A 27,371-nucleotide genomic window follows, 5' to 3' on the forward strand; every position below is an offset into this window, starting at 1 on the left:
GGCGTCTGTGGTGAGGCGTGTTGGAGCACCAGATGTGCAGTGATGTAGTAGCGTTGTGTCTACTAGGGCCTGCTTGGCCGCAGAGAACGCCGTTGTTGCCGCGTCCCTCCACTCGATGGGGGAGGACGGGCCCTTCTTGGTCTTTGGCAGGTCAGGACACAGACGTGTTCTTGCGCTGTGACATCGTACGCAAGTGCTTAACGCCTACCAACGACGGCCCTTATAAAGTCATCGATCGGAAAGAAAAACACGTTAGCATCGACACCAATGACAGTCATGACGTCGTGGCAATGGATCGTTTGAACCCAGCCTATCTGAATGATGACAGTACATCATCCCCACCCTGGACCGCGAGCATAGCGACTCCAAACACCTCATCGTTCACTCAGACTGCCGTGAAGACAGTTTTTTGGGACGACGATGTTCCACGTGCTGACACAGGACCGCGGTCGACCACACACTCCCTTCACTTCTGCGAAGAGGAATCCTGTAACATCGGCAAAAGCCGCTACAAACAAATTCGCCAGTTTGGCGCCGACGCTCGTGCACTGCTGCGAGCTTAGGAAAAGGTGCACGAGCGGCGCTGGCTCGAGCGATAAAGGCGATTCGATTTTTTTCTGACAAACGGCTCGCTTCATCTCTTGATTGCCTTCGCGACAAGTCACGGGGCATGTCACGTGACGTCATTTTTCTCTAAATTTAGCGGGGAACCTGAACTTGTGTATGGTCATGTGACAAGAAGTCATGTGGCATTATTTTCCCCGCTAAATTAAGCCGGGAAACTGAATTGTCGTTGAGGTCACGTGACGTAAATTTCCCGGTAAACCTAGTGGGGAAACTGAATTTCTTTATAGGTCACGTGACGCAGTCATGTGACGTGAATTTTTCCGCTAAATTTAGCGGGGAAAGTGAATTGGTGTTGAGGTCATCTTATGGCGCGAAGGCGATCGAAAGATGGACCGAGCCGTTTGTCAGACAAAAATCGGATCGCCGTTCACGTGACCTACATATAAATTCAGTTTACCCGCTAAATTTAGCGGGAAAATTGGCGTCACATGATCTTGACAAAAATTCAATTTCCCCGCTAAATTTAGCGGGGAAAATGACGTCAGATGACTTCGTGTCATGTGGCGTATAAACAAATTCAGTTTCCCCCGCTAGATTTTGCGGGAAAATTGACGTCACGTGACCTCAACGCCAATACAGTTTCCCCGATAAATCTAGCGGAGAAAATGATGTCACATGACTTCTTGTCACGTGGCCTATACACAAATCCATTTTCTGTGACCTATGCCCAAATTCAGTTTACCCGCTAAATTTAGCGGGAAAATTGACCCGTGACTGGCCGCAGTCCGTCATTCACCATACTTTGTGGACACCAACGGTACTACAGGTTTTACCGCCCATTTTAATCCGAACGACGGTCAATTTAATCCAAGTGCCATCTAATTTAATTCCAGCGTCACCAAATTTCACCCTGAGGTCAGTCAATTTAATCCACAATATATACATGCACTTACTTGTCTTCAGCGTTGTTTCGCTTACACTTTTGAAAGCTTAGGGTAATTGTTTATCAATTAGATTTTGTTGGAGACAACTGATATTTTGATCACTATTTTAGTATTTGGTGTTACTAGTCGCACGATTGACGAGGCTTACTTGACATGTTCGTTGCTCGTTTGGTAACCCCGAGTTATTATAGTGGCGCACTCGACTTTATTTTAGCGGAAATTACGTTTTTTTACTCTTTCTTATTACTTCAATTTATTATTGAATCAATTGAGATGATGAACGCCCAATTACAATTTGTGAACACTATTTTGATTACTTCGAGCTATTATTGACACAGGTGACTTAAAATGGCTTTCACTTCACTTTGACCTTTAAGTAACACAACTTACATAATTGAAGCTCTAAATTTTTTTTTTCTTATTCGCTCGATTACTTTGGGGAGTTATTAAGAAAAATATAACACGATAGAAGCTAATTTGACCTTCTGATTACTTTTTGGTTATATAGCTAATATTTAGACAAAAAACTTTATAGAAGCAAAATTTTCATTACTCAATCGATTACTTCGAATTATTGACAAATGCGACTACATAAAAGTTCAGACAAGATTTGGGTTACTCCTTTGATTAATCCGTGTTACTATTCACCCAATTGACTTTAAATCAACCCAGACATGTACGTAACGCGTTACTAGTAACGAGTTACTTTTATCTAGTTACTATTTTCGGTAACGAGTAACGTATTCAGTTACTTTCTTATAAAAGGAGCGAGCAACGTACATACTTAGTTATTTTAAGGCCAAATAACGGATAAAAGTATTTCGGTACTTCTGAAGAGTAACGTGCACAACACCGTTTAAACAGAACCTGAGTGTGCGTCTATTGCGACAGAGGCAGATGGGCAACCCGAAAAATAACTAAACAGTGCGACAGTATATAGCCACGTTTATCGCCGAACACGTCAGTCGAACTCTACAGCGGAGAATGTCCTTCACCCAGCGAACGCAATAGGGTGCATTGGTTGAGCCTTTCTGGAATCGTGTACAGACCGGATGTAAACCCCGAGATTGCCAACACGGGAAGGCACAGATCCCATTGTCACCTTGGAACTTCAGAAGCAGAGAGAACAAAAGAGTGTGGAGTCCCAGATTCAGCAGCTCTTCTTGAAGCACAACCCTGCCGTGCCGTCCCTTCGAGCGCGTCAGTAGAGCGACTCTTCAGCATCGCCGGAGATGTATTCTCAAGGATGCGGGGAAACATAACCGATGAAAACTTTGAGAGAACACAATAAACACTGAAGCAAAAGCAGTTGTGTATTTGGCCGTCAAAGTAACGAGAAGAGTAACTCGTTACTTTTGAGGTAACGTAACGAACGTTCATTTTGAGAATCGCTAACGAGTAACGAGTAACGTACACAACTGAATTTATATCAACATTATTGACATCTTGATTACTTTGAGTAACTAGTGACCTAATTGACTTGATATTGGTCTCACATAATCCTCACCCTCTGAGCTTTTTATACTGTCAAGTGATTTATTATCAGCTCAGTTACCATTATGATCCCTCTTGATTACTTCGACTTACTATCGACCCAGTGGAGTTTACTTCGACCTAATTGACGTCATGATCACTCTTCTGATTACTTTAAGCAAATTGTACACTAACTGATTAAATATGAGCTCGAATCACATTATGATTACCCGTTTGGTCAATTCGAGTTTCTCTTGACCCTATTAACTTTAATTCGCCCAAAATGAAATCCTGAGGACTTGACTACTTTGAGTTAGAATTTAACCAATTGATTTGTTATGAGCTTAATTGATGTTATAGTTGCTATTTTGATTACTTTGAGTTACTATTGACCCAATGGACTTCAATTCGACCAAATCTACATTTTGATGACTCTTGATTACTCCGAGTTATCATAACAGTTCATCCATTATGAGCTCAATTCACATTAAAATTGCTCTTTTGATTACATCCAGTTACTTCTGACACAATGGACTGTATGTCGGCTTAATTGGCATTGTGATTACTTTTTTGGTTACTTTGAACTCGTATACAACCAAATGATTTATTATGAACTCAGTTGAAATTCTGATTATTCTTTTGATCACTTTGAGTTACTATTGACCGAATGGTGATTCAGCCTAAATGACGTTTTGGCGACTCTCTTGATTACTTCGAGTTACTATACGACATTTTTTTCTATTATGAGCTCAATTCATATTATTATTACTCTTGATTACATCAAGCTACTTTTAATCCACAGACGCGGCCTGGTCACTGTGATGACTCTTGATTACTTTGCGGTAATATTGAACCAATTGAATTATTATGAACCTAATTCACATTATGATAACTATTTTCATTACTCTGAGTTACTATTGACCAAATAGCCTTCAATTTGACCTAATCGACATTTTGGTGACTTTTTTTATTACTTCGAGTTATTACACAACCAGCTGATCTATTATGATCTCAGCTCACAGTATTATTACTATTGATTACTTCGAGTCACTTTTGACACTATTGACTATTCGGCCCAATTGACATTATGACGAGTCTTTTGATTACTTTAAGCTAATATTCAACCAATTCATTTATTATGATCTTAATTGACATTATGATTACTCTTTTGATTGCTTTGAGTTGTTTTCGACCCAATGGACTTGAATTCAGCATCATTTTCATTTTTGTGACTCTCTTGATTACTCCGAGTTAATATACCAATTGATTCGTTATGAGTTTAATTATTATTTGAATTATACTCCTGATGCCTTTGAGTTACTTTTGACCCAATGGAATTCACTAGTGCCTAATTGACATTGGCATTACTCTTTTAGTTGCTTTGGGCAAATAGGCGATAATAATAAATCAAGTATTTGAATATTAGCTCAAAGTAATCAAAATAGTCATCACAATGTCTGTTATACTCCGTCTCATCATACGATAGACTAAAGCCCAATGTTACAGGCCGCCGGGTCCAATCATGAGCCTGTTGGAATACCAGGTGGTATATTTGCACCGTCGTACGTATCAGTGCACCAACACGTGTCATGCGGAGGCGAGTTTTTCGTCTGCTTATCGAGCCCTCGCGGCGCTTGCTACTATTGAAGACTACTGTAGAGAATAAATAGCGTCTGGAAACGATATGGCGATAAGAAACCGGGATCAAAACCAGTGAAGAAATGGAGATGAGTCGGATCGAGCGAGTGTTGGACACGGAAGCGTATGTACGAACCAGGTGCGGAAGGGACGTACGAGTCCGAGTACGTACACAACGATTGGATTGGATTGTTAGGGCTAAGGCAAAACAACTTTCAGCCAGTGTTGTTTGCGAGCACTCCAACTTCGCTAAACAGTTGACGTGTTTGCGAAATATGTCATGAATGTTTATGCGACTAAATACTAAGCACCTTTACTTCACCAATATAAATAGCGCGCTATCACAACAGAAAACCTTATCCGTAAGATTAGTGTTGTTTTTTTTACTCTGCGTGTCGAAATTTCTTTGCAATGCGCATAATACCTTGTGTAAAAATATCAAATATCTGTATGTCGCCTCACAGACAGCACAATGAGAACCGGTGATAAATCAGTTGGTTGTAATAACTCGAAGTAATCAAAAGAGACACTAAAATGTCAATCTCGGTGGCATAATGTCGATTAAGTAAATAGTAACTCGAATGAATCGTAACGTTAACTCAGCTCACAACAAACCAATTGGTTGAATATGAGCTCAAAGTAAGTGACAGTCATCAAGATGTCAATTTGGCCGAATTAAAGTCCATTGGGTCAATATTGTAACTCCCAGTAATCAAGTGTAATCATGATGGGACTTCTCAGAATAAATCAGTTGATTATGACCTAGAAGTAATCACAGGAGTAATCACAGGAGTGATCATGGCGTCAATTAGGTTGAATGAAACTCCATTGGGTCAATAGTAAGTGATGTAATCAAAAGAGCGTGCTTCTAGTAGTGGCTTGTAAACAAAATAACCCACACAGCGACGGACACATGGCGATATACATACGCTGTGCAATTTACCCCCTAAAATAAACTACTGATAATTGCCGGTGTAAAAAAAAAATTGCGCGTTATGCTAACGTATTCCCTAAGAATCCAGCGATGGATCTTCCTGTAATTTTCTTTTTCTTACGAGCCGCCGGGCTAGTGCCTCAAAGCGCATTTGCCCCGCTTTCGTAAAAAAAAGAAAGAAAAAAAAAAGCATTTTGCTGTTGTTGTTGTGGGTGAGCGGACACCTTTTTTCTTCATCAGTCCCTTCGTCTTGCTTCTTTGTTTTCGCCTTTCTCTCTCCATTTTGTTGGGCAAGAGCGCCGCAACTATGGCCGTCGCCGATGGAGTCTTTTCCTTTGTATTTTCTGCCGTCTGCAGGCTTGTTTTCTTTTTTATTGCTATTTTTTGTTCGCTTGAAATTGAGTTTTCCGAAATGTCTCGTATATTAGTGTTTACGAAATGCAGTGCAATTCATTTTTCTGGTTGTTCTTCGCTCTGACTCATGGGCGCCACCTGTCGATTTGCGAAAGCACTCGCCAGGCAAATAAACAAAACGTGCCCACCAAAAAAAAAAAAAAGAAAGGCAAAAATAAATTGCATAATCGAACGCTCATTTTCGGCCCATTTTCGAACGAGGTGCCAAAGTTTCAGAACTAATCATTATCGTATTCAAAAGTCATAAGTGATTTTCTGAATTTTTCAATGGAAAAAATGGGGTCGTTTTTGCCCGTTTTCCGTGACTGGCGCCATAGAGGCTCCGTGTATTATAAGGTTCCTCGGCCGCCATTTTCTTATTGATAATTTGAGAAAATCGCTTATAACTTTTGAACAGGATAATGGTTGGTGCTGAAACTTTGGCATCTGGTTCGGACTAGAGTTCCTGTATCTACCTACGGTAGCAGGGTTGCGCATTAAGCCTCGGCGAGTGGCCGTAGCGCCGGCTTTCCCGCACGCCCTGGATGCTTTGCTCCTCACGTGACTAAATGTGGCGAATAGCAGCGCCGCGCGCCGCCGCGCATGGAAAAGGGGAGAGGAGGAAAAGGAGACGGAAAGCAGGGGAACACACGCCGGGGCGCGAGCAACGTCGGCGGAGCGACCGTAAAGGTGGCTTTCTTGCATGGCGCCAGATGCTTTCTCCTCACGTGATGGATCTCGGCGAATAGTGGCGCGGCGGCGCGGGGAAAACAAATGCGCAACTCTGGCTCCCGTAGGGAGCCTATACAGGAACTCTAGTTCGGACCTCTAACGATACATTTGGGCGGAGAATAAGCGTTCGGTGATGCATAGTTCATTTTTGCGGTAAATAAAACCCTGTATCTATACACCTTTGCAAGTGGCATCCCGGCTTAACCTCGAACCGCGCGCCAAGGTGAGGCGGACCTACTCTCCAGCCAGGACGTTCGCTGGTTGTCGTACAATGTTGCCAAGCGTCTCTCGCCGAGGCGCAAACCACTGAGCGCAGAAAGAAATTTAAAAAATAACTATAAAACGTACACGTGTCGTCTTCGACCGCGAACGAGCACGGATAATTAAATAAAATGCCTAAACCGGTAACAAATCGAAAAATTTCAAAAAGATCTAAAGTCTTGAGGCGCTCTTCAGAATCCGCCACAAGTCGCATGGCCTTTGCATCAACGATGGCTGCGCTCGAGGCAGCTCTGGCTTCCACAACATGCAGGAACAGAGGCTGCGATCGTTATAGAGTCAGCTCCAACCCTTAAAGATGCCCCGTCCTACAATATGTGATGCTACGATTCTGTGTGGATACCTCCTCCTGCGTTCCGAGACAGTAAGTGTGGCGCTAACGTTAGCCATCGGCGATGCAGCAAACGGCACCATCTTGTCATCGCGCACCCCACTGACGTGCCCCTGGCGCACCCCAGCATGGCGGAAACGGTACGGGGCGCCAGCATCGCTCAAAATGGCAGCGCACAGGAGCCTTTCTTGCAAACGTGTATATGGGTGTTTTCATCTCAAATCGGGCAGGCTAAAAGGGTCTAATTTTTAATTTTCACGAAAAAAATATATGTTTTGGGGGCAGTTCTCAAGTGAAGGAGGGCGCAAACCGCATCTTCCCCAGATTTTTGGTTCTCGAGTTACGAGCCGTAGAAGCCGCAGTGGCAGAAACTAGTGTTTTTGCCTGCCGTCGCAGGTCGCGTGTTTGACACCCTCTGCTGGCGCTAGTGTTTTTCTACACCCTTTTAACTTTTTCCCCTCATTTAATAGGTATTATAAAGATACTTTGACGGCATTCAAATATTTTTAGGAAATTGATTGTTTTCTAAAAACATGTCAAACTCGTCATTCCGGTCGCTTTTTGGTCAACTTTGACAGATCATAACTTTGTCTGTACTTAAGGTAAATTTTCTTTCTTTGGCTTTACAGAAAGCCCAAACAAGCCCATTATAGATATAATAATATCATTATGTTATATTGACTAGCCGCTCCGCTACCTTCACGTAAACGTTGTAAGAAATAACACATGTTGGAAGTTTGAGGTCGATTTCCTCAAAAACCCCATTTTTGTCACCACAGTGGAAAGGCTGAAAGTTTTTTCGTTTTTTTTCACATTTGTTTTCGCGTTTTTTAGTTTGTTTTACTTAAAATAGAAAGAATACAAATACGAAGGACTTTCACGCACAGCCACACTCTTTCATTAGTGTGCGCAGCGGCGTGGGGGTTGAACGAGTGTGGTCTGTGAAGGTATTTCGTGTTTTTATTCTTTCTATTTTAAATATTCATAATCCCAACACGCTCGACTTAACCATGTTAGCTTATGTTGCCCTCCTCAGCCGAAGTTTTGTTTTCGCGTGTAAATGTATTGTAAATGTGCCCTAAAATAGTTCACTTTTCTTGAAACATGCTGTACAGCCGTTGATTCGTATTGAGACAAGCAATTTATCCCAAAGCGCGCACCATCAAATCCTGAACGATCGTCCACCTAATATTTTCGCCTTGTGTTTCTTTCCCGTAGATGGGCGTTCATTAGGGATTTTTTGGTTGTTACTTCTGGGTTTCATGGGCTCCGCTGGTATCCGACCTGACACTCCGCTCTGGTCACAGGCCCACATCAGCAGAACTCACTTATCAGGAAACTTACTCACCCTCAGACGGTAAGGGAAGTTCGGAAACTTGTGTGAGTTCGAGGTTGAATAAGGAGTGTCAGTTCGGTGAGTTCGTGAATACGGTGAAGTGAGTGAATTCGTGAGTGTTGTGATTTGATAAGTTTCGTGAGTTCACGAGTTTGGTGAGTTCGCGATTTTCGTGAGTTCGTGAGTTTGATGAGCTCACGAGTTTGGTGAGTTCACGAGTTTGGTGAGCTGGGGAGTTCTGGAAGTTTGGTGAATTCACGAATTCGCTGAGTTCACGAGTTCGCTGAGTTCACGAGTTCGCTGAGTTCACGTGTTTGCTGAGTTCACGAGTTTGCTGAGTTCACGAGTTTGATGAGTTTGAGTTGGTGAGTTTATAAGTTCACTGAGTTTATGAGTTTGGTGAGTTTATGGGTGGTGAGTTCGCGAGTTTGGTGAGTATTTGAGATTGAAGGCGAGGGTGAGTGAGTTGAGATTTTTTGTCGTGAGTCTCAAGAGGAGGGACATTAAAAAATTATATTGAGCTGGTTGTGAGTTATTTACTTTAACCTAAAATAGAGATCTCTGGCCGCAGGTGCAAGTGCAACGGGCACGCTCAGGCGTGTGACCCGGGCCCCGGCGGCGATCGGCAGCTGGTGTGCCGCTGCGAGCACAACACGACAGGGGACAACTGCGAGCGCTGTGTGGACTCGTTCAACGACCAGCCCTGGGGACGTGCCACGTCCAGCGACGCCCACGAGTGCCAGCGTGAGTACATCCCACGGGCTACCGAGCCTGGGCACAAGGTCTGGCCAAGCCTAGTCAGCCGGGGACCGACCGTTCTTAGGTGTATCTAGTAAAGGGCGTTAAGAAGCACCCAGGCTAAGGGAGATCGGGTGACTCCCTGAGCGTCGTAAGTAGGAGTGTCGCAAACCTTAGTCGAACCTGAGGTTCGTTTGATTTGCCGAACCCTCGAACTTTTAGCCAAATTCGATTACGTTTCACCCTTGAACGTGTTCTCCGACTTCCACACAAAATTTTACATATTGGAAATCAAAATGCATAAAGTAGCTCATTTTATATTTCATTAAATTCTTGCCAATGTTACAAAATATGAACGCGAGCAAAGGTGGGTTTAGCACTTAGTTGGTGAAACAATTAAATAATACACGCAACAAGAATTGCGCTCCTTTTCTGCCGGGTGGGTGAGCTTGTTTTCAATTTCTGCTCATGCACATGCGCATAATACTCAAACTTTCGTCGAAATTTTGCCGAACTTTGCGAACTCGAACCTCAGCAGGCTTTCAAAGCGTTGCCGAGTAACACCTGTAATTATGAAGGTCACATGAGCGCCTGAATGCAGCATAGGGTGCTAGCGCTAAACAACACTCCAACCAAGGGGTGACAGTTGACGCCAGGGGGGGGGGGGGGGCTGCTGCTGCTGTATGATTGCTTGAAATCCCCAATCTGAGGAGGTAACGTATGTACCCCAGGGGAGTCGTATATAAATAAAATATTGTTTAATACTATCCAAAAAAAAGTACCCGCGTACTTTTTTTTTACGTTATCGGTCTGCGTGTTCCGTGAAACGAATCGGGCGTAGGGATGCCTGTCCTGTACTCGCATGCGACCAAGATGGCGTGAAAGTTGGCAGATACCTTCACGCACTTTCACGAACTCTTTACTTGTGCATTTTGTTTTAAAGCGATAGCTTTATGGGCGACTCTTCGCAGAGATTTTGAGCTCGTGGGCTGTTGCCGCCGATACGGAAAAAAAAAAAAAACCTTTTCTGTCCCCTTTTGGCGCGAGGTGATGGAAGTCGGGACTTCCCGTCGGCCGTGCCGCGCGAAGAGAGTACAGAGGGCGGCCCTTGCGTCCAGCCAAGAATGGCGCGACGAAGGGAGAACCTTTGTGCCATCTGCTTGAATGACTTGTTTTCAAACATTACTCGCATTATGCGAAATCACACTTTGGCAGGATCCAGTTGCTACGCGTAACGTTGTATGGTTCTAAAACTTCCACGGCGCTTACCCACTTTCTTCACGGATCACTGCTGGCGGTCATCAGTGGCATCCAATACGCCTACCACGAAGGCTGTGTGAATTAACCACGTCGCACCTTCGTCCTCTGGTACGGGAGGACACCATTCCGCCCGCATTGCGCGACCGTGCTACAGCCATCGCGTTAGTTTTTTCGCACATTGTGGGCGTAAAACACGAGTTTTTTTTTTTTTGTTTTTTTTTTATTCGGGTGCAGAAAACAGTCATATATGGCTCTTGGAATCCACATTTTTGAGAATCTTAAAAAAAATATGCAAAAGGGAAATTAAAAAAAATAAACAGGATGGAAAGGGAATGTCATAAAATTAATTTAAAACGGAAGGAAAAAAATTTAGAGCTATATTTACGGCGCGAAACGAATTTGTAATTGGCGCCCGCGGTAGCCGCCACATGGGAGACCAATGTGCTGCCGCGCCGCCGCCGCCGCCGCCGCCACCGCCAATATAAAAAAAAAAAAAAAAAAAAAAAAAAAAGCCGTTGAGCGCCGCCGCTGAAGTCCAGAACTCCCGTGCCGCTACCGCACGCTGAGCGTGGCGAGCCGCGCGGAGCTGGATGGCGCATTGAGCAGACAGGTATGAAGCCGTTGAAAGTAAGCGGCTTGTCCTCGGAAGTGAGTGCTTGACAGGTTTTTCAACTCTCCCGAGTGCTGGTTCGAACAACGTTCAGGGCGCCGGATTTTTTCTTTTCATCCCAAGAGAGCCTGCTTTTTGCGGAGTAACAACGCATGCGGGCCCGAGAAGTCTCCTGGGAAGCCATTCGATGCGAAAATTTTGAGATTCTAGTTGATGAATTGTGTGTATGTCCCACGTTCAAATGACTTATTCTCAGGATTTAATTCAGAACGGGGGTATGAAAACCCAATCAGAGACACAAAAAAGCATGAACCAAAATATGGACTGAATGCACTAGGAAGCCCAGCACACGCCCGACTTCCGGGACAAGCATCGAACTTCCGGTTGCTTCATTTGCGCCAGGCTCAGAGAGCAGCGAAGCGCCATCCAGCCCCTTATAGTAGAGATCAGTGGTTTATCCACTCCGCCGCCGACACTCCAGCGCGTCGCCGCCGTCAGTTTCTGACCGGCGCACAGGTTGATCACCTGATGCTTGCGCTCTTTCGGGAGCTTCCACCTATATGCTCTAAAAGGTTAATTATTAATCTTCGTTTTTTATTGTTGCATTTAAAGCTAAGATTAATAAGTAACTTTTAGACTGGTGAAGGCGAGCGGGTTGAACATGAGTACATAAAATTGAAAGAATAAAACACAGAGGACAATCACAGGACAACCAAGTGGTTTTCTTGTGATTGTCCTCTGTGTTTTATTCTTTCAATTTTATGTAACTTTTAGAGCCCACAGAAAGCTCTTGAAAGAGCACAAACACCACGTGATCATAGCGGCCAATCACGTGACCACAGCGGCCACTTTTCCGCGGGCTCTCGCGGGCGCCAACTAGAAATTCGTTTCGTGCCAAAAATAGAGCTCTAATCTTTTTTTTTTTTTTTTTTTTTTCGTTTTCAAATGATTTTATGACATCCGTTTTCAAACTAGGCTGTTAAAAAAAAATATTTTTTCTTTACATATGCCTTATACGTTTGAACTCTTGCTATGAACTTAGTTGACGCTATTGCACGCTTAATTATTATTTTGATTGAGTGATTATATGACGGAGGCTTATTCTTAATTTCACCGGATCTCGTAAAGGACGACCTTGTCGGGCGAAACGATGGTTGAGAGAGGGGTGTCTGGTGCGTTGTGCGACTCGTGGCTCGATTGAGTCACGCGTATAATACGGTTCAAATAACCTCAGGAAGGACAGTGCAAACTTCGCGATCTACTGGCCAATGCCCGCTAGCGCATTATATGTACGAAGTTAGGTTAAGACGTTTTCGGAATGAATAAAAAGCAAACTTGGTGTCATTCAAGTTGTATTTTATATTTGAACACCATTCTCTCGTGGCTCGACACACTCCGTCCAACGTTTCTCCAGCTTCTCAATTCCCACCGGATGTGCCTTTTTCTATTTGACAATCTCGGTGACCTCTTTATTCGATCGAACTCTTTTTCCAGTCAGAAGTGTTTCGACTTTCGCGAACAAGTGCAAATCTGAGGGAGCCTTATCATGAGGATACACTCTAAAAACAAAGGGTATCACCTTACACCCTTTTGTCCCATATAATACACCCCAAAACTTCATTTCGACGTACAGCGTACGTACAGCCAAGAAAACTCCGATAATCTTTTTTTGTAGTCAATAATACGTACATTAGCTATCTTAATAAGTTGTACCACCCACGGCTATCAAGCCTGTAAGGGTTCTGGAAAAGACGGCTGGTTTCTCGATCGGCCGGGCGACGGTCGTCTTGTCCGGCGGCGTGTATGGTGCTCCCTCCCCGGTCGTTTTGTGTAGTTTTATTTTTCTAACGGGAGACCGCGTGGGCCTTTCTGCCGACGCGGCCCCCCTGGAGAGCGTCTTCCTGTGTCTCCCCCTTCGGGATGACCCCTCGGGAAGAGATGTTTTTTTATTTTGAATCTGGAGGGCTTGCGCATTCTACGAGGCTTCTTGGGTTTCAACCTGGGGGTTCCGGAGAGGCGCCGCTATGTCTGCAACGGGATGCACGGACGAAGTTACGGAGCTGTCGGCTGTAGTCCGTTGGCAAGTTAACGAATGTGTATCGACGCCCTTGCCAACTATTGGACGGTGGATATCACGTGGCTCCAGCAAAGCTTTGAAATGATTGGTTGATCCTCGCCCGAGAGTGAGGGGGTCAGCGTCTTCAAAAGCCCGTGACGGGGGAGAGAGAAGCCCCTTTTCTGGCTTGGACTTGGACTAATTTGGAGGGCGGCGAATTCCCTTTGCTTTGTATATACTGTGTACAATAGCTCGTCACGTCTAACTAAACAGTTTAGACGAAGTCCTCCCGCATCTGTCGCACTCTTCTGATCACCCACCGAACAAGGCTCCTCAAACGATTGGCCCCGCAAGACACCGCCGGGCAGTCATCATCTATTCAACCAAGGGACGAACCTTTACTGAGCCCCTCGAAAAATTTGGGGCCGCTAGTTCGATTATAGGGTGCTGTATACGTCGAATTGAAGTTTTGGGGTGTATTATATGGGCAAAGGGTGTAATAATACACCCTTTTTTCTGAGAGTGTACGGTGCATGCGGAAGGATTTAGAACTTTAATTATGTTGTTTTTTTTTTTTTTTTTCTGTTCCAGAGCAAACGCTGAATGCGGAGCATTTGTTCCGAAGTGTGAAAATGCGTTTCCCATGTTGCAGAAAGCTTTTTCTTTCTTTCTTTTCTTAACCAAATTCATTATGTAGAATATGAACTATAGACGTTTACAAGATATGCCCACAGTTTTTTTTTTGTTTTTTTTCGACGTACTTTTCTCCGGCTATGTGTTAAAACCATGTCATTGATTTTATCTAGTATTTTTGGCGTGCTAGCCGTTTATGGGAGTCCTGAACGTGGCTCATCACTTGTGCGCGTGCGGCCAAATTGGAATTCTGAAACCCAGAAACTCACGGTGTAAAATGAAGGTGATCAATCCCCAAGAACAGCGTCCATTCCGGCCCGGATTTAACTTCCGTAACGGCTTTTCCCTGAAAAAAAAAAAAAAAAAAAAAAAATTTGGTTGATTGCTTGAAAAAACGCACTGGTTATATAACTTCAATTTTTGTCAGAATCAGGCTATCTGGTATATCAATATCACATCGCGGCCACTCACGTGACAGTTGTCAAAACAACGGCATAATAATATTTTGAAAAATACGTCCCTTTAGTAGCGATTTTGGATACTTCTCGATCTAACCTCGTATAAACAATCTGAGAATTACGGAATATAAAACATACAATAGACTTCTTTTTTAGTTCCGTGCTCTCCTAGATAGTGGATTAATATTCTTCAAATACCGTAGAAGGGCTAGCGAAGGTTGATGTCGCTTGGCAAGTATTCTACTGACGACGCAACTGGTGTCTACACGTGGCTTCCTCCGACATATGCTTCCTCGGTTTCAAAACAGACCAATGTTCTACAATACATATGTTAGTGTAATGTCTTCAAGACGTGTTAATGCTCATGATGCTTAAAGCCAGCAGGATTATTTTTGCCATAATGTTTCGAATGTTAACTTTTCATGTGCAAATCGGGCAAATCGCGCACACGGCTAAGTCGCGTGGTGTCCACCTGTTTTCGAACACCGAACACCGCTGCCCGCCGTAGACCCTGGCAAGTTTCTTGGCCTTATTTTTTTACAGAAAGAGAACCACGCTTTGTAAATTTACAAGAAAAAAACCGACCTGTGAAATATACACTTTTGACGAAAAGTTTAGATTGCTACGTGCAGGTGTCGATTTTTACGGTCCATTTTAGATCGAGCCTGATGACTTGGACCACCCTATATACAAGGTTGCATCCATGATACAACTGGAATATAAAAGGCATTATATAGCAGGCAACTGGATATACTGGGCAGCATCCATGAAACAACTGGAATAGAAAAGGCATTGTCTAGCACACAAGTGGAATATGCAAAACAGTATCTACAAAACAACTGAAATATAAAATGCATTTATCAAACAAGTGATGATACGATCTTGCGATACGATGATACGATCAAGAAACAACTGCGATATTAAAGACATTATAAATATATATCAAATAACTTAATATACAAGGCCGCATCCATGAAACAACTGGAATATAAAAAAGCTTTATCTATCCAACAACTGAATATATAAGGTTTCATTCATGAAGCAACTTAAGTACAAACATAATTATCTATGAAATAACTGAATATGCAAGGCAGCATCATTGAAACAACTGGAAAAGAAAATTCTTTTTTTTTTCAAACAGCTGGAATATAAAAAGCATTAGCAATCAAACTGAATACTGTAAACGATTTAATTTTCGCGAGGATCTAATTTTCGCGAATTTCGTTAATTGCCTACAATTCGCGAAATATAGGTCCCGCGAACAACTCCGGTAAAATGTAAACATATTAGAATCTATATTGAGATCCCACCTAGCCACCTCAAAAATTAGAACCCGCGAATTATTCCAAAACTTCCGCTTTGACCTAAATCGCGAAATATTGAGCCCGCAAAAAATAAGTCGTTTACAGTATACAAGGTTGGATCCGTGAAACAACAGGAATATGAAAGGCATTATCTATCAAACTTGAATATAAAAGACGTTATCTATCAAACTGAAATTTAAAGGGCATGGTCTATGAAACAGCTGGGATCTACAAGGCAGGATATCTCGAACGACCTATATAAAAGACAGCTCGTTGATTTCAGAGAAGAATTATGGTTCAATCGCAAAAATAAACGTGTATTTAATGGAAGGATCAGCAAATCGGTCAAATGGGCCAAGGGCATTAATGCCGTTTTTTCTAGACACCTCATTTTCTTAGACGCTTTATGTATAGGGAATAAAACCTAACGAGGAAAGAGAAACATATACGCAATAGGTTGATGCACAGGTTTTTAGGATTTTCTTAGTGATACCAGGACATTTCCCGGGTATTCTGGTCACCCGCATGTTCCATGGAGATTGGGAAATCCCATGCTTCTGTCTCTTTACATAAGCTTCGATAAAGACAGATTTCTTCTCCACACCGTAAATTGACACCGAAAAACACCGAATTGTGGGTAAGGAATAAACCCCGAAAGAGCACCACCGAGTTTGAGGAAAACTGAACCCCGAAGGGACACCCTCAAAATGATCTGAAGACATCCCCAAGATGATCCACGGAGGATACTACGATCCATCTAAGCCAATCCAGTGCCATGCGAGTTTCGCGTGACCTTCGAATATGGGCGCACTATAGCGCACTGCGTCATTTGATACGTTCAGAGCGTTAGATGAGCTGGGATGGCTGCCGTGCTTCATTGTACAAGGTAACGGAGTGGTGTACGAGACTCCTGGACCGGCTTGTTAGGAAAAGTCTTAGCTAAAGCTGCGTAAAAGAAAGCCCGCATGCCGAGCCTGGGGCGCTCGACCCCCTGAGACTTGCAACTTCACGTGCCGACCCCGCTCGTTCACTAGCTTTGGCACTGCTTTCTTCTACACAGTCCCAGCTAAGACTGTTTCTAATACTCCGTTTCACCAATTACGATGGATCGAAGAGGACGCTAACGAGCCATCGAAATCATTCCAAAGCAGTTCGAGTGTTGCTCAATATCTAATGCTGAACAGCGGCTGCACGGCATTGTTGTCAGGGTGTAGAACAAGTAAAAGTAGGTTGACAGCACGAGTGAAAGCGATCGAATCGGTGTGGTAAACCTCTGGAGCCGGTTGTCCTGCGCATTTATAATCGACCTCAACGTCACCAACAGGGTCGTCGGACTAGAGGTGCGCTTTAAAACGTAACCAATGTCACAAGACCTTCGAGAAGGGGTCCAGTGACGCGCGAGGTGAATTATATAAAATTTTTCTTTTGTGGATTTGGAGCGATCCGAAAGCACTCCATGCACGCACCTTCGTGCTGTAGAGGCGAGCGCGCGCTCAAAAAGATACCAACCAAAGAGCGCTCCAAAACCTCTTCAAATCCGCGAAGCACTACGTTTCCCCCTTCGACCCCATTAGCTTGTATGGCTCGTATCGTCCGCTGCTAGGCCCTCGAGTCGTCCGCTGAAACAATCGAACAACGAGTGAGGACTGGGAAGGACTCAGCGCTAGCCGCCCTCCGAGTAGCCGAGCGGGACACGCAAGCGACGGACAGGTGCCGTCGGCGGTGTGTCGGTCGCCCCGGCGGCGGCGAGACGTGTTCTCCGCGTGGGAGGACCCGCCCGCCCGCGCTCGCTGGACGGGCTCTCGTGCCGCGCCTATCCGCCGCCGTCTTTCGGTCATGGGGTGCCGTCTGCTGCTCGCGATCCTCCTGCTGCCCCTGGCCCTGGGCGCCAGCGGGCCCGACCGCGGGGACACTCTGCAGCAGCACTACGAGGGCGACTACGATGACTACGACGACGACGACGACGACGACGTCCAGCAGGAGGTCTCGCACGACAGACTCGTCAGTGGGTATCCGGTGGGTCCGTCCGACGCTCGCGCTTCGCCCGGGCCGTCGGTGCCCCCGATGACGGCACAACTGCCCGCACAAGGTGCCGTGCGAAACGCGGTTGCGTTTGTAAAGGAAGGAACACATGTGGGAAAATCTCTAAAATCGGACGAAGATCGGAACGTGCGGAAATTGTTTTTACGCTCGTCATTTTTGAGATCCGAGGGTATTTATAATGTTGCGTAGAAACCGCAAGTATGGTCAACCCAAAAGCATATCCGCTACTTCTCTACCACACATACCCTCGTGTTGGCCGTCTTTCCACCAAGAAAAGGGAACTATGTTTTCCTCTGCCAATATTTGTGCGTTGATTTTTCACGTTTGATTTTCCGCACATGTGTTCCAACCCTCTATTTAGTTTCTTGAATACCTAGCGTCCGGCTCAAGCCCAAGCGTATATTCCTTTTTTTTTTTTCTTTTTTATTTCTCTTCGACTACATGAAATGGCGTCCTCGATGGTCAATTCACGTGCCATGAAACGACAGCCATGTTAGGTCTTTTCCTCGGCTTCGTGAGGTCCCCCCGGCCGGCCTACGTTGCGTTGGCGAGACGAACCCGCGCGCATCTCCGCATCGATGCCGTTCGAAGGTAGGCGAGTCTGGTTCTCATAGACTTCCCAGACGGAGTTTCGACATGATACACTTGCTCAGGAAACCGACCGAAAGTCTCATGAAAATCCGAACACGCAAAAGCCACAAAAGAAAACAACAAAAAAAAAAAAAAGAACTAGGGCATTGCCCGTAAATTCAAAAACGCTTTGCTAAACAAAAAATAAACGGTGCGAAACTAGTTTCCCGTGTTTTCAATCTGGTGCGATTTTCGAGTGGTTTATCTCAAGATGCGTTGCAGCTCTTACACCTGTGTACACCGTTTCGTCGTATTTACGAGCGCAGCCTCTAAGATCAGGTAGAGGAAGTACGCCGTCGTGTATCTGGGGTAACACTGTATGCTCCGAAAGTGCACCAGTTCGATTTAGGTGTACCGCCTAAATCGAACGCGGCGCCTAACCTGGAGCATCATGAAGTTGACTCGCACCTTAGTTCTACATGTATGCCATGCCACCACGCTGAACCTCAGGAAGCCCGGAGCTCCAAAGAAGCGCTCAATGTCCGTACATGTGACCCGCGTCCGACTTCTGTTCAGCACATTTTGTGCCGCCGTCTTGAGGTCTAACAGCCGGGCACTAGAGCAATGAGGTTTTGTAGCGGCTCTTTTATTGTCTCTCGTTTCGTGTCGTCTGGTGGTGCAAAACTATCGGTAGTGGAAGCCAAGTTTAGCTATCGATAGTCAAAAAACTATTTATAGAACTATCGATAGTCGACTCTCGTAAAACTATTGATACAACTATGGTTAGTATGCTATCGATAGTCGGCTATCGTAATACTATTCATGGTATTTTATTAGGTGACAAAAATCTCAAGAGTTCATCTAGAAAATGTGAAGCTCGGATGAACGCAATTGCAATTAGGGGATTGCGGTTAATTATTAAGAAACAATCAAACCCTATTGAAAGACTACCAGAAAACAGTGTAAATTATTTCTGGAAACTATTGACAATAAAGAATCGAGAAGCTAATTAAAATGCATTCGTCTCACCTCATAACTGAATTACGCATCGCATCATGGGGTCGTGCGTCATGACTTGACCTAAAGGAATATATAAGTGGTGAGTTTATTTAGACCAAACAGGCAGCGAGCAAGAAAGGGAACAATATTGTCTTTCAAAATCACTTTTCTTCTTTTTTTTCTTTTCTTTTTTTTTTTATGGCGAAAGCCTTATATGTCCCTTTACGCTAAAAGGCGGCGGCGGCGTTGTGCCCGAAAGATGGCCATAAAAATACGGCATCAAGCACGCGCCGCTCATGGTCACAGCGGACGCGCCTCAGAAGTAAAACACAAAGAAAAGCACAGCAACGCAGATGCTTCAAGGCGTGAAGCCGGCGGGGGCACCGCGCCTGCGCAGTTGGGGAGCGTGATGTCACCGCCGGACCCGCGGGGCTGTTATGCCTTACGCATTCCTACACGCAAGCAATCGTAAGTGTCTTCGGCATTTTTTTTTACTAAAATAACGTATTGTTTTTAGCAATATCGTTACTTAGATCACGGGAAACTTTCGTTTTAATCTTGTATCTTTGGATCTAGCTAACGTTGATGTTCCCAAACTTGTATTTAAAAGATGAAAAGAAGGCATCGGTAACTAACGTTATTGGCTTGATGTAAGCTTTTTTATCTAGTAATGTTTCATTTAAAGTGTCTAACAACCACATTTCTGTGACATATTTATTGACTAAAATTGATTTTGTATACATTACGTGACGAGTCCTTTATTTGTATTTTATGCCAACAGGCAAATTATTTACCTGCCACTGTTATCAAAATCTAGCAAAATGGAACCGAACAAAAAGTGACAACATATCTGGACGAACAAGCCTAACCGTTTTTGTCAACAGCTAGTTCCCAATTTTAGGGAATAAACTTTCAATGGTCGTCAGCAGAAAAAGAAAACAATATTATAATCCCCAGCAGAGTGTCAATTTTTTCACCTGTCAGTGGTCAAGACCACGGAAGTTAATATGTGACAATTTAATAATAAAAGAAACAAAATCCTGAAACAAGCTAGTGAAAAACTGATGCTAACTATCTTCAGCGTGTGTTTTCTCATAACTCTAGAACAAGAAAAAAAAACTAATATTTTTTTATTTTGCAAATGCGGCATCGAGGCTTGATATCCGAACCCGAAGAATATACAAAATATATGCAAAGGAAAAGCAGCTAAGCGGCATTTGTTTTATCTCTAAATTTATTCTATGAGAATCCGTTGCCCGGTTGTCATTTCTTCTTTGGACTGCGCTTTTATTTTTGTAACACTCGATAATTTTCTGAAAGCAGACTTTCGATAGTATTCATAGCGTATTGAGAGCCAGCTATCGATAGTCAACCATCGAGTATCGGTAGTCCGCTATCGATAGTTTTCGACACTATCAATTGTTTCTGGAATAAGCTGTCGATAGCCTCGATAGTCAATTTTTCGATAGTTTTGCATCACTAGTGTCGTCTCATGTTTCGTTACGGTGCTTTAGCGAATCAGAGAGTTCTGATTTTGTAGCCGTTGCCCGAGAAAGTTTCTTGCCCCAGGAGGCAGAGACGCCATTATTTTGGGGGTGAACACGCACCCAAAAGGCGGCCCATCGGCTCTGCGGCGCCTTGCTGCGGTCTCCTTTTGAATGAAGACAAGAGCAGGTGCACGCGCAGAGCGAGACACCGCGGTGCTGCGAAAGCTATACTCCGTGTCACTAGTTGCGTGCAGTACAGGCGAAGGCAACGCCAGGCGAGGGGAGAAAGGGCAAGCACTAGGAAGGCTGGGAAGGAAGAGAGAAACCTCCTCTCCTCTGTAACGTCCAGTGCTCTCCCTTCCTCCCCTCGCTCTCCTTTCCCGTCCCGCCTTCGTAGTGCTCGCCCTTTCCCTCTTCGCCTGGCGTTGCCTTCGCCTGCACTGCACGCAACTATTGACACGGAATATAGGCGCTTATACTCGGACTTGGAAGTAATCCGTTACAAGTAGCGAGATTACTTGTAATTAATTACTTTCCTTCTAATTTAGTAATTAATCCGTTACTTTTTTGAAAATGTAATTTGTATTGTAATCTCATTACTTTTGCAGTAACGAATTACTAAAATTACTCGTTGCAGTCCTTCCGTCCCATCAAAGGGAGAAATAGAGTGGAAGACGAGCGATGCAGCGGCCTTCGCGCTTTTAGCATGGTAACACAAAACGCTCGTAAGATGGAGACAAAAAAAAAAAAAAAAGCGCTGGTGAGGTGCTGATGAGGAAAATGGAAGGAATTCACGGAAAGCACCATTCTTTCTTGTGCACCGGGGGTCCACCCATGGCAAATTGCCCTCTAAGAGGGGGAAGGGGGGGGGGGGGGGTGCGGCCGCCCCCGTCGCACCCCCCCCCCCCCTTTCTTGGATCCGCCCCTGAGTGAAACTGAATACCCCCCATTGGATGGCGACTAAAGCATCATACAAAAGACAGTCTGCAGACTGTCTTTTGTATGCGGCATCCGTGGTTCGAATGCCGCGTGCCAAGTTTTTCCTTGACCTCGTTGTCATGCGGCATTCGAAGCACGATCTCGCGGTGACTTGCGTTTAGATCTGTATGCAGACTGTCTTTTGTAAGATGGATCACCAGCGTGAACCCGGCTTTATGGAGCAAAAGAGGATGGATAATTCACGCCGACGTCGAAGTTAGTTCCTTAAAACGAGAGATGGATCCGCGTGAAATGCGTGTGGTCTGATGGAGGTTTTAGTTTATTATATGTTCAGTGACAACAATTAAATGAAGAGTCAAATTTCAGGAAGCTGGCTAATCTGTGGTTTATCTGAATGGCGCTTTACGGTTCTTGCTACTGGAAATTTGTCAGGTTAAACTCGAGAAGTTTCAGAAAATCAGCACTTAGTATATGGCACGACCCAGGTAGCACAAGACGTCGAGATGACGTCTAAATGAAGTCCTAGACGTCGATGACGTCATTTTATTGACGTCAGTGATATGTCAAAATGAATGGTGCCGACAACGTCAAACCCGCGACCTCGTAACACCGTCGTTAGTTTCACCTTAACGTCTTCAACATTAATCGACGTCTTGTCCGGGAAGTTCTTTGAACGTCGAGCACGAGACGTCCTAACAATGTCCTGAGCTACACCCTGATGTCATCGATATTAATTGACGTCTGTTCAACGTTTCCCTCTAGAGAGTATTTCAACGTCGAGTATGAGACGTCCCGGCGTCCCGCGCTTTACCTTGACGTCCTCGACATTCCATGACCTCTGTACAAGGTACTCGGGCACTTCTTTGGACATCAAGCACGAAATGTCTCAACAAACTTCCATTCGACGTCAGCGGGCTCTGAGGGTCTATATATAATATACGGTATATATGTTTCTAAATTGAACGATTTAAAAACAAAATACGAAGGCCTTTGTACCCCTGAATATGCCTATTCGCTAGAAGCCTGAGGTTTGCGTTTTCGCTCGTAGTCTCACAATTGAATTATAGAAAAAATCACCATAAAAAATACACAATAAGGTGTTACTTGATGGTATTGAAAATTTACAAAAGTGGCGAAAAAGACTGACGGCAGTGCCGTCAGTGGTATAGTCCTGGGGCTGCCTGGAAAAACCTACGTAGTACTGCAAATTATCTTCTAACCACCTCTTTTCTGCTTCGTCCATAAACGAAAAAATTAGACTGTATCCAGTCCGACGCAAAAGCAGAAGCTCTTGGTTATCTTCTTCGGATCCGCGAGCAGGTTCGCGACTCTATCCAGTGCGCGTTTGGCTGGTGAGCTAATACCGGTTGCGTATTGGTGTGTATTAAAAGAAATGTATAAAAAATTTGCCAGTTTCACCTAGACGTAATGGAGGTTACTCGACGTTGATCTTCTCTCAATTTGAGCGCGTTTCGACTTGCATTTGCTGTTCACTGCGTCCGAAATAGGACTCGCCCCATCTGAGAGACAGGGTAGACTCATTTCGAATTTCATAGAAACTTGTGTAGCACATGAATATGGTTCGGGGTTTTCGGTAAATACTGATAGACTTCCAAAGTTAACCCCCGGGCTGGTTTTGTCAAAATAGGGGACAACCGGTAAACCCCGAATCAAAGTGGTTCCTAGATAAGGGGGAAAAAAAAGGCAGAAAATATGTTTAAAACTTTATATTTTGTGCTGACACCGAAGGCCGCATCCAATGAACTGTCGGGAAGGCTTGTTGCTTCGGGAAAACATCTTATTTTGTTGATTTTTCTTGGTACTGGGATGGTTTCCTTTGAACTCGGACAGAACTAATTCAGAACTTTCTGGCCGAATCGAAGAGACCTTATGGCAAACGCCCAAACAGGTCAAATTAGGGTGACCACCCGTCCCGCGACTCGCGGGACTGTCCCGCATTGAGGGCTCGTGTCCTGCGTCCCGCGAAAAATGCCCAAATATTCAAAATGTTCCGCATTTCATACTGTAGTAAGATTCACTCTGCAACTCAAGGTGCTGCCGAACAACGGGGCACGGGGAAGCGCGGAGGTCACTGGTAAGCGTGTGAATCGCAATGTTACGCCATTTTCTATCCAAGCATTGCGGAAGCGACCGTCGTTCTCGGAGGAGATATGACGCGCATGCTCCGTTGTGACTCTCCCCTTGGTGGCAAAATATTGTAAGAGAAAATTGTTCGCTGAAAGTTTAAATATAAAATAGTGTAATTATTTTCAAATCGCTGCGTCAATGTGAAATGCTTGCTGTTGATTTTTTTTTTTTTTTTTAGTGAAGACAGCCCGACAAGGCATGAAGCCTGCAACATTACAAAGGGTCGAAAAATAATTACATATTGTTAAAAATCTATGTAGGATATAAAATGTGTTTATCGAGCCTCGGTTCGTGGTGCGCCCCCACCCCCTCCCCCTTCGTGTCCCGCATTTCGCTAGCAAAGGGGTGGTCACCCCAGGTCAAATTGTTGCTGGTTGCGGCAAACTTCTAATTTGCAATAATCAAACTAAAAAAAAAAAAAAGCAAAAGTTCTAATAAAGCTGCATAAATCACATACAAAATATTAATAATACGCGTGGTGCACTATCGTAAGAGTGACGAAACTGCGCATGATGGCAACTATGGGATGTATGATGCCAGTTTAAAATCCCGAGTGGACGCCCGGCCTCCCTCAAAAAATTTCGCATCCCATACTTCTGGCTAACGTTAAAAATGCCAAAACTTCGCCTCCATCTGCCATGCTCCCCCTCTTAAAAAGAAAAAAAAAAAAAACACGTGCTGTGCACCTTAGAGGATTTTCTCGCAAATCTCCCGCATATAGTTCTTATAGTTCCGTAATCTATGGAAACCAGAGAACTGCGATATCGAGTGGAATAAAGTAGTGAAGTTTTCGTAGACCGCGTTGCCCCCTCCGCTAAGCGTTCCGCAGCGAAGAAGTTGCTACTGCGCCTGCGCGCCGATTGCCTTGACTGTGGAGTTTCCGCTATCGTAGCGGGTTGCGGAGGGCCTTGCGGGACGGCGAAAACGATCTACGAAAACTCCCTGTTAAAATCTCGCCGCTTTCATAGTCGCTCAGGAAAACAATGGTGATAAAAAAAAAACGGTTTCTTGTTTGTTTTTTGTCCCCTTTGGTCCCCTTCTCCAAGGATTATTAGGGAGTTTTCGTATATCTTTCCGCTGTCCCGCAAAGCACTATGTATCTGGCCTCAAATGCTGCGTGCGTACGCGGAGGCGCCGCCTCCGGATACGCAGGATGTCCGCAAACGCAGTACGTCTGCAATGCATACGCACGACGTTTGCATATGCACGATTTCCGCATACGCAGGCGCCGCGCGTATGCGCACGTCATCCTCGACGTCGTTCTAGAGGTCGATAACGCAAGCGCGAGCGCTGTGCGTTATTGTTGCGTGCTCCATGTTGCGCGCTCCATGTTGCGCATGCGCGTCGTCGCCATGCGCCAATTCAAGACCGAAATTTTGTGCTTCACGCACGCGCACTGTAGAACACGCAACGCTAACGCAAACACACGGTGCTTACGTTCGCTCGATACGCAATACTACAACTCACTACTGGTTTACCGGTTTTCCGTTATGCCAATCTCCCCCTTTCGAGTTCTATCGAACTGGAAAGGGGGAGATTGGCAAAACGACGGCGCGTAAATACGAAAGAAAATACATGTTCCAAAAAGTTTCCGAATAAAAAAAAAGTATATTTTGAGGCATTTGGTTTGGCGGCGAATTTGGAAGTTTTGTCGATTGTCAAAAGTCGCAAAACTTATAGTACCATGCTTTGCCCCCAATTAATTTCGTTTTTGCTTGAATCCTCGAACTAGATAGAATGCTTTCACTGATTTTAGCGTTTGGTAATGCATAATTAATTTTTTCAATAAAAAAAAATTTTTTTTTATTTATTTACATTTATCTATTTATCTGGAGCAGTGGAGGCTTGCCGGCATGCGACGAACAAGCCTTTCACTGCCACCGCCATTGTCTGCTAGGTGGCGCAAGCTGCCGCCTCATTCAGTCTGGCGAGGCAGCTCTGGCTCTGGGTCTCTGGCGCGGCGTGTACAAATCGCGGCAAGTTTCCAACGTTTTCAAGGGAGAAAAAAAGTGTAGCTGTATTTTGACCTTTCGATCAAGCTGTAAACGTCCAATTCCTTCCTGGCATAAACCGCGAGGTGTTTTCAAATCGTAACCGCGTCGCTAGGTCCGATGCACAGATTGAGACGAAAGGCAAGAAATTCTCCGCGCCCTACTTTCATTTTGGCCGCTGTACAGGCAGTACAGGTGTTCCGTGACCACCGTGAGAGTTATCTGCGGTATCATCCGAGTTCGTAGCAAATTCTCGAAGCGTGTTTATCGCGCCATACAACCCGAGTTTGCTCGGGCCGTGATTAGCTGGCTAACCGTGGTCTGCGACAATCTGTTCCTGTAACAGGCGAGTTCGTAGGGTTCCGGCGTGTTTATTGCACCGTGGAACGCAAATTTTTGCGTCCGCGGTCTGCGGTATCAATCCCTGTGTCATGGCAGTTCGTGGAAGCCCGCGTGTTTATCACTCAGTTAAAAAAAAAAAAAATGCTATCGCATTCTGAAAGATTACTTGTAGAACAGTTTTCACCGTTCTTTTGTTCTTCCACAATGGGTGGGCTCATTCAAAATTTTTACTGGGAACAATCGGGGATATTTCTAGAATAGTTTTATTGGGCTGAGCAAATTCGAAGCCTTAAACATTTCTGTACCGATGCAGATAATGAAAGTAAAAAAATGCAATTTTGAAACCATTATGTTTTTCCGGAGTGTGGCACGATTGCCCCACGGGCAGAATCTCCGCTGCAAAAGCCCCACGTTTCGAAAACGCTGTGTTCAATTACCCTGTCTTGTATTCCCTCCAAGCCAAAAGCCCCGTCATCACTGCCCCCGTCCCACCCTCTTCGCGCTTCAACCAGCATTGTTACAAGATGTAAATATGCCTAGCGTATGCCTGAAGGAGGGGAAGCTTTATCCATTTATTCCTTAGATCAAGGTTCAAGGTGTTTATTGGCTAAACATTGATCATATAGCCGAGAGCCTGAGGTAACCAAAAGGCAGGAGCCCGTGTAGCAGTGTGCTAGTTACCTCCTCAACTGTATGTTAACAAAAGATAAAAGAGGAAATCTGAAATAACGAAGTGGTGATGATGATGAGCATGTACAGTCCCGGGTATGGCATGATTGTTACTCAAGCTCGCGCGCACAGTTAAAAGCAGACTGCTCTGCCCTCGTGCTGAAGACCCGGCCACCTGACACGGGGCATTTGCGTCATGGGCTTCTGAAACGGGCATTTTGAAAGCGGGGCAAAAAGGTTAGGGCGTTTGCAACGGGGCATTTGGCACAGGGTTTTTGATATCGGGTGCTTTCGTGCACCATCCTTTTTCCATGCTTGTTTGTGTGTGGGCTAGGCCTGTCTAGCCTGGAAACGTTTCGTTGCATCATGCTATAGGAGGGCTCACTCCTGGTTCCATGGGACAAGTTTGATTGGTTGAGAATTCTGCTGCGTGGCCAGAGCATGTGCATTTTAGCATGGCAATTAAAGTTATCTTTTCATCCTTACATTTAATTAGT

At 44.6% G+C, this 27,371-nt stretch overlaps 1 protein-coding gene across 2 annotated transcripts in view; it reads left to right on the forward strand.

The window, feature by feature from the left end:
• The window catches only part of LOC8034493 (laminin subunit gamma-1), a 159,803-nt gene that overhangs the window by 67,700 nt on the left and 64,732 nt on the right, over window positions 1-27,371 (forward strand). Inside the window, exon 4 of one of the 2 annotated variants that reach the window (XM_040215046.3) lies at window positions 9,199-9,371. In XM_040215046.3, coding sequence (XP_040070980.1) covers window positions 9,199-9,371 — 173 coding nt within the window. Of the gene's footprint in view, window positions 1-9,198; window positions 9,372-17,511; window positions 17,692-27,371 lie in introns of those variants that run through there. The other variant, XM_042292617.1, reaches the window with a different exon arrangement.

Source organism: Ixodes scapularis, unplaced genomic scaffold (assembly GCF_016920785.2).
Source record: "Ixodes scapularis isolate PalLabHiFi unplaced genomic scaffold, ASM1692078v2 PGA_scaffold3__209_contigs__length_174095766, whole genome shotgun sequence".
Lineage (NCBI taxonomy): Eukaryota > Metazoa > Arthropoda > Arachnida > Ixodida > Ixodidae > Ixodes > Ixodes scapularis.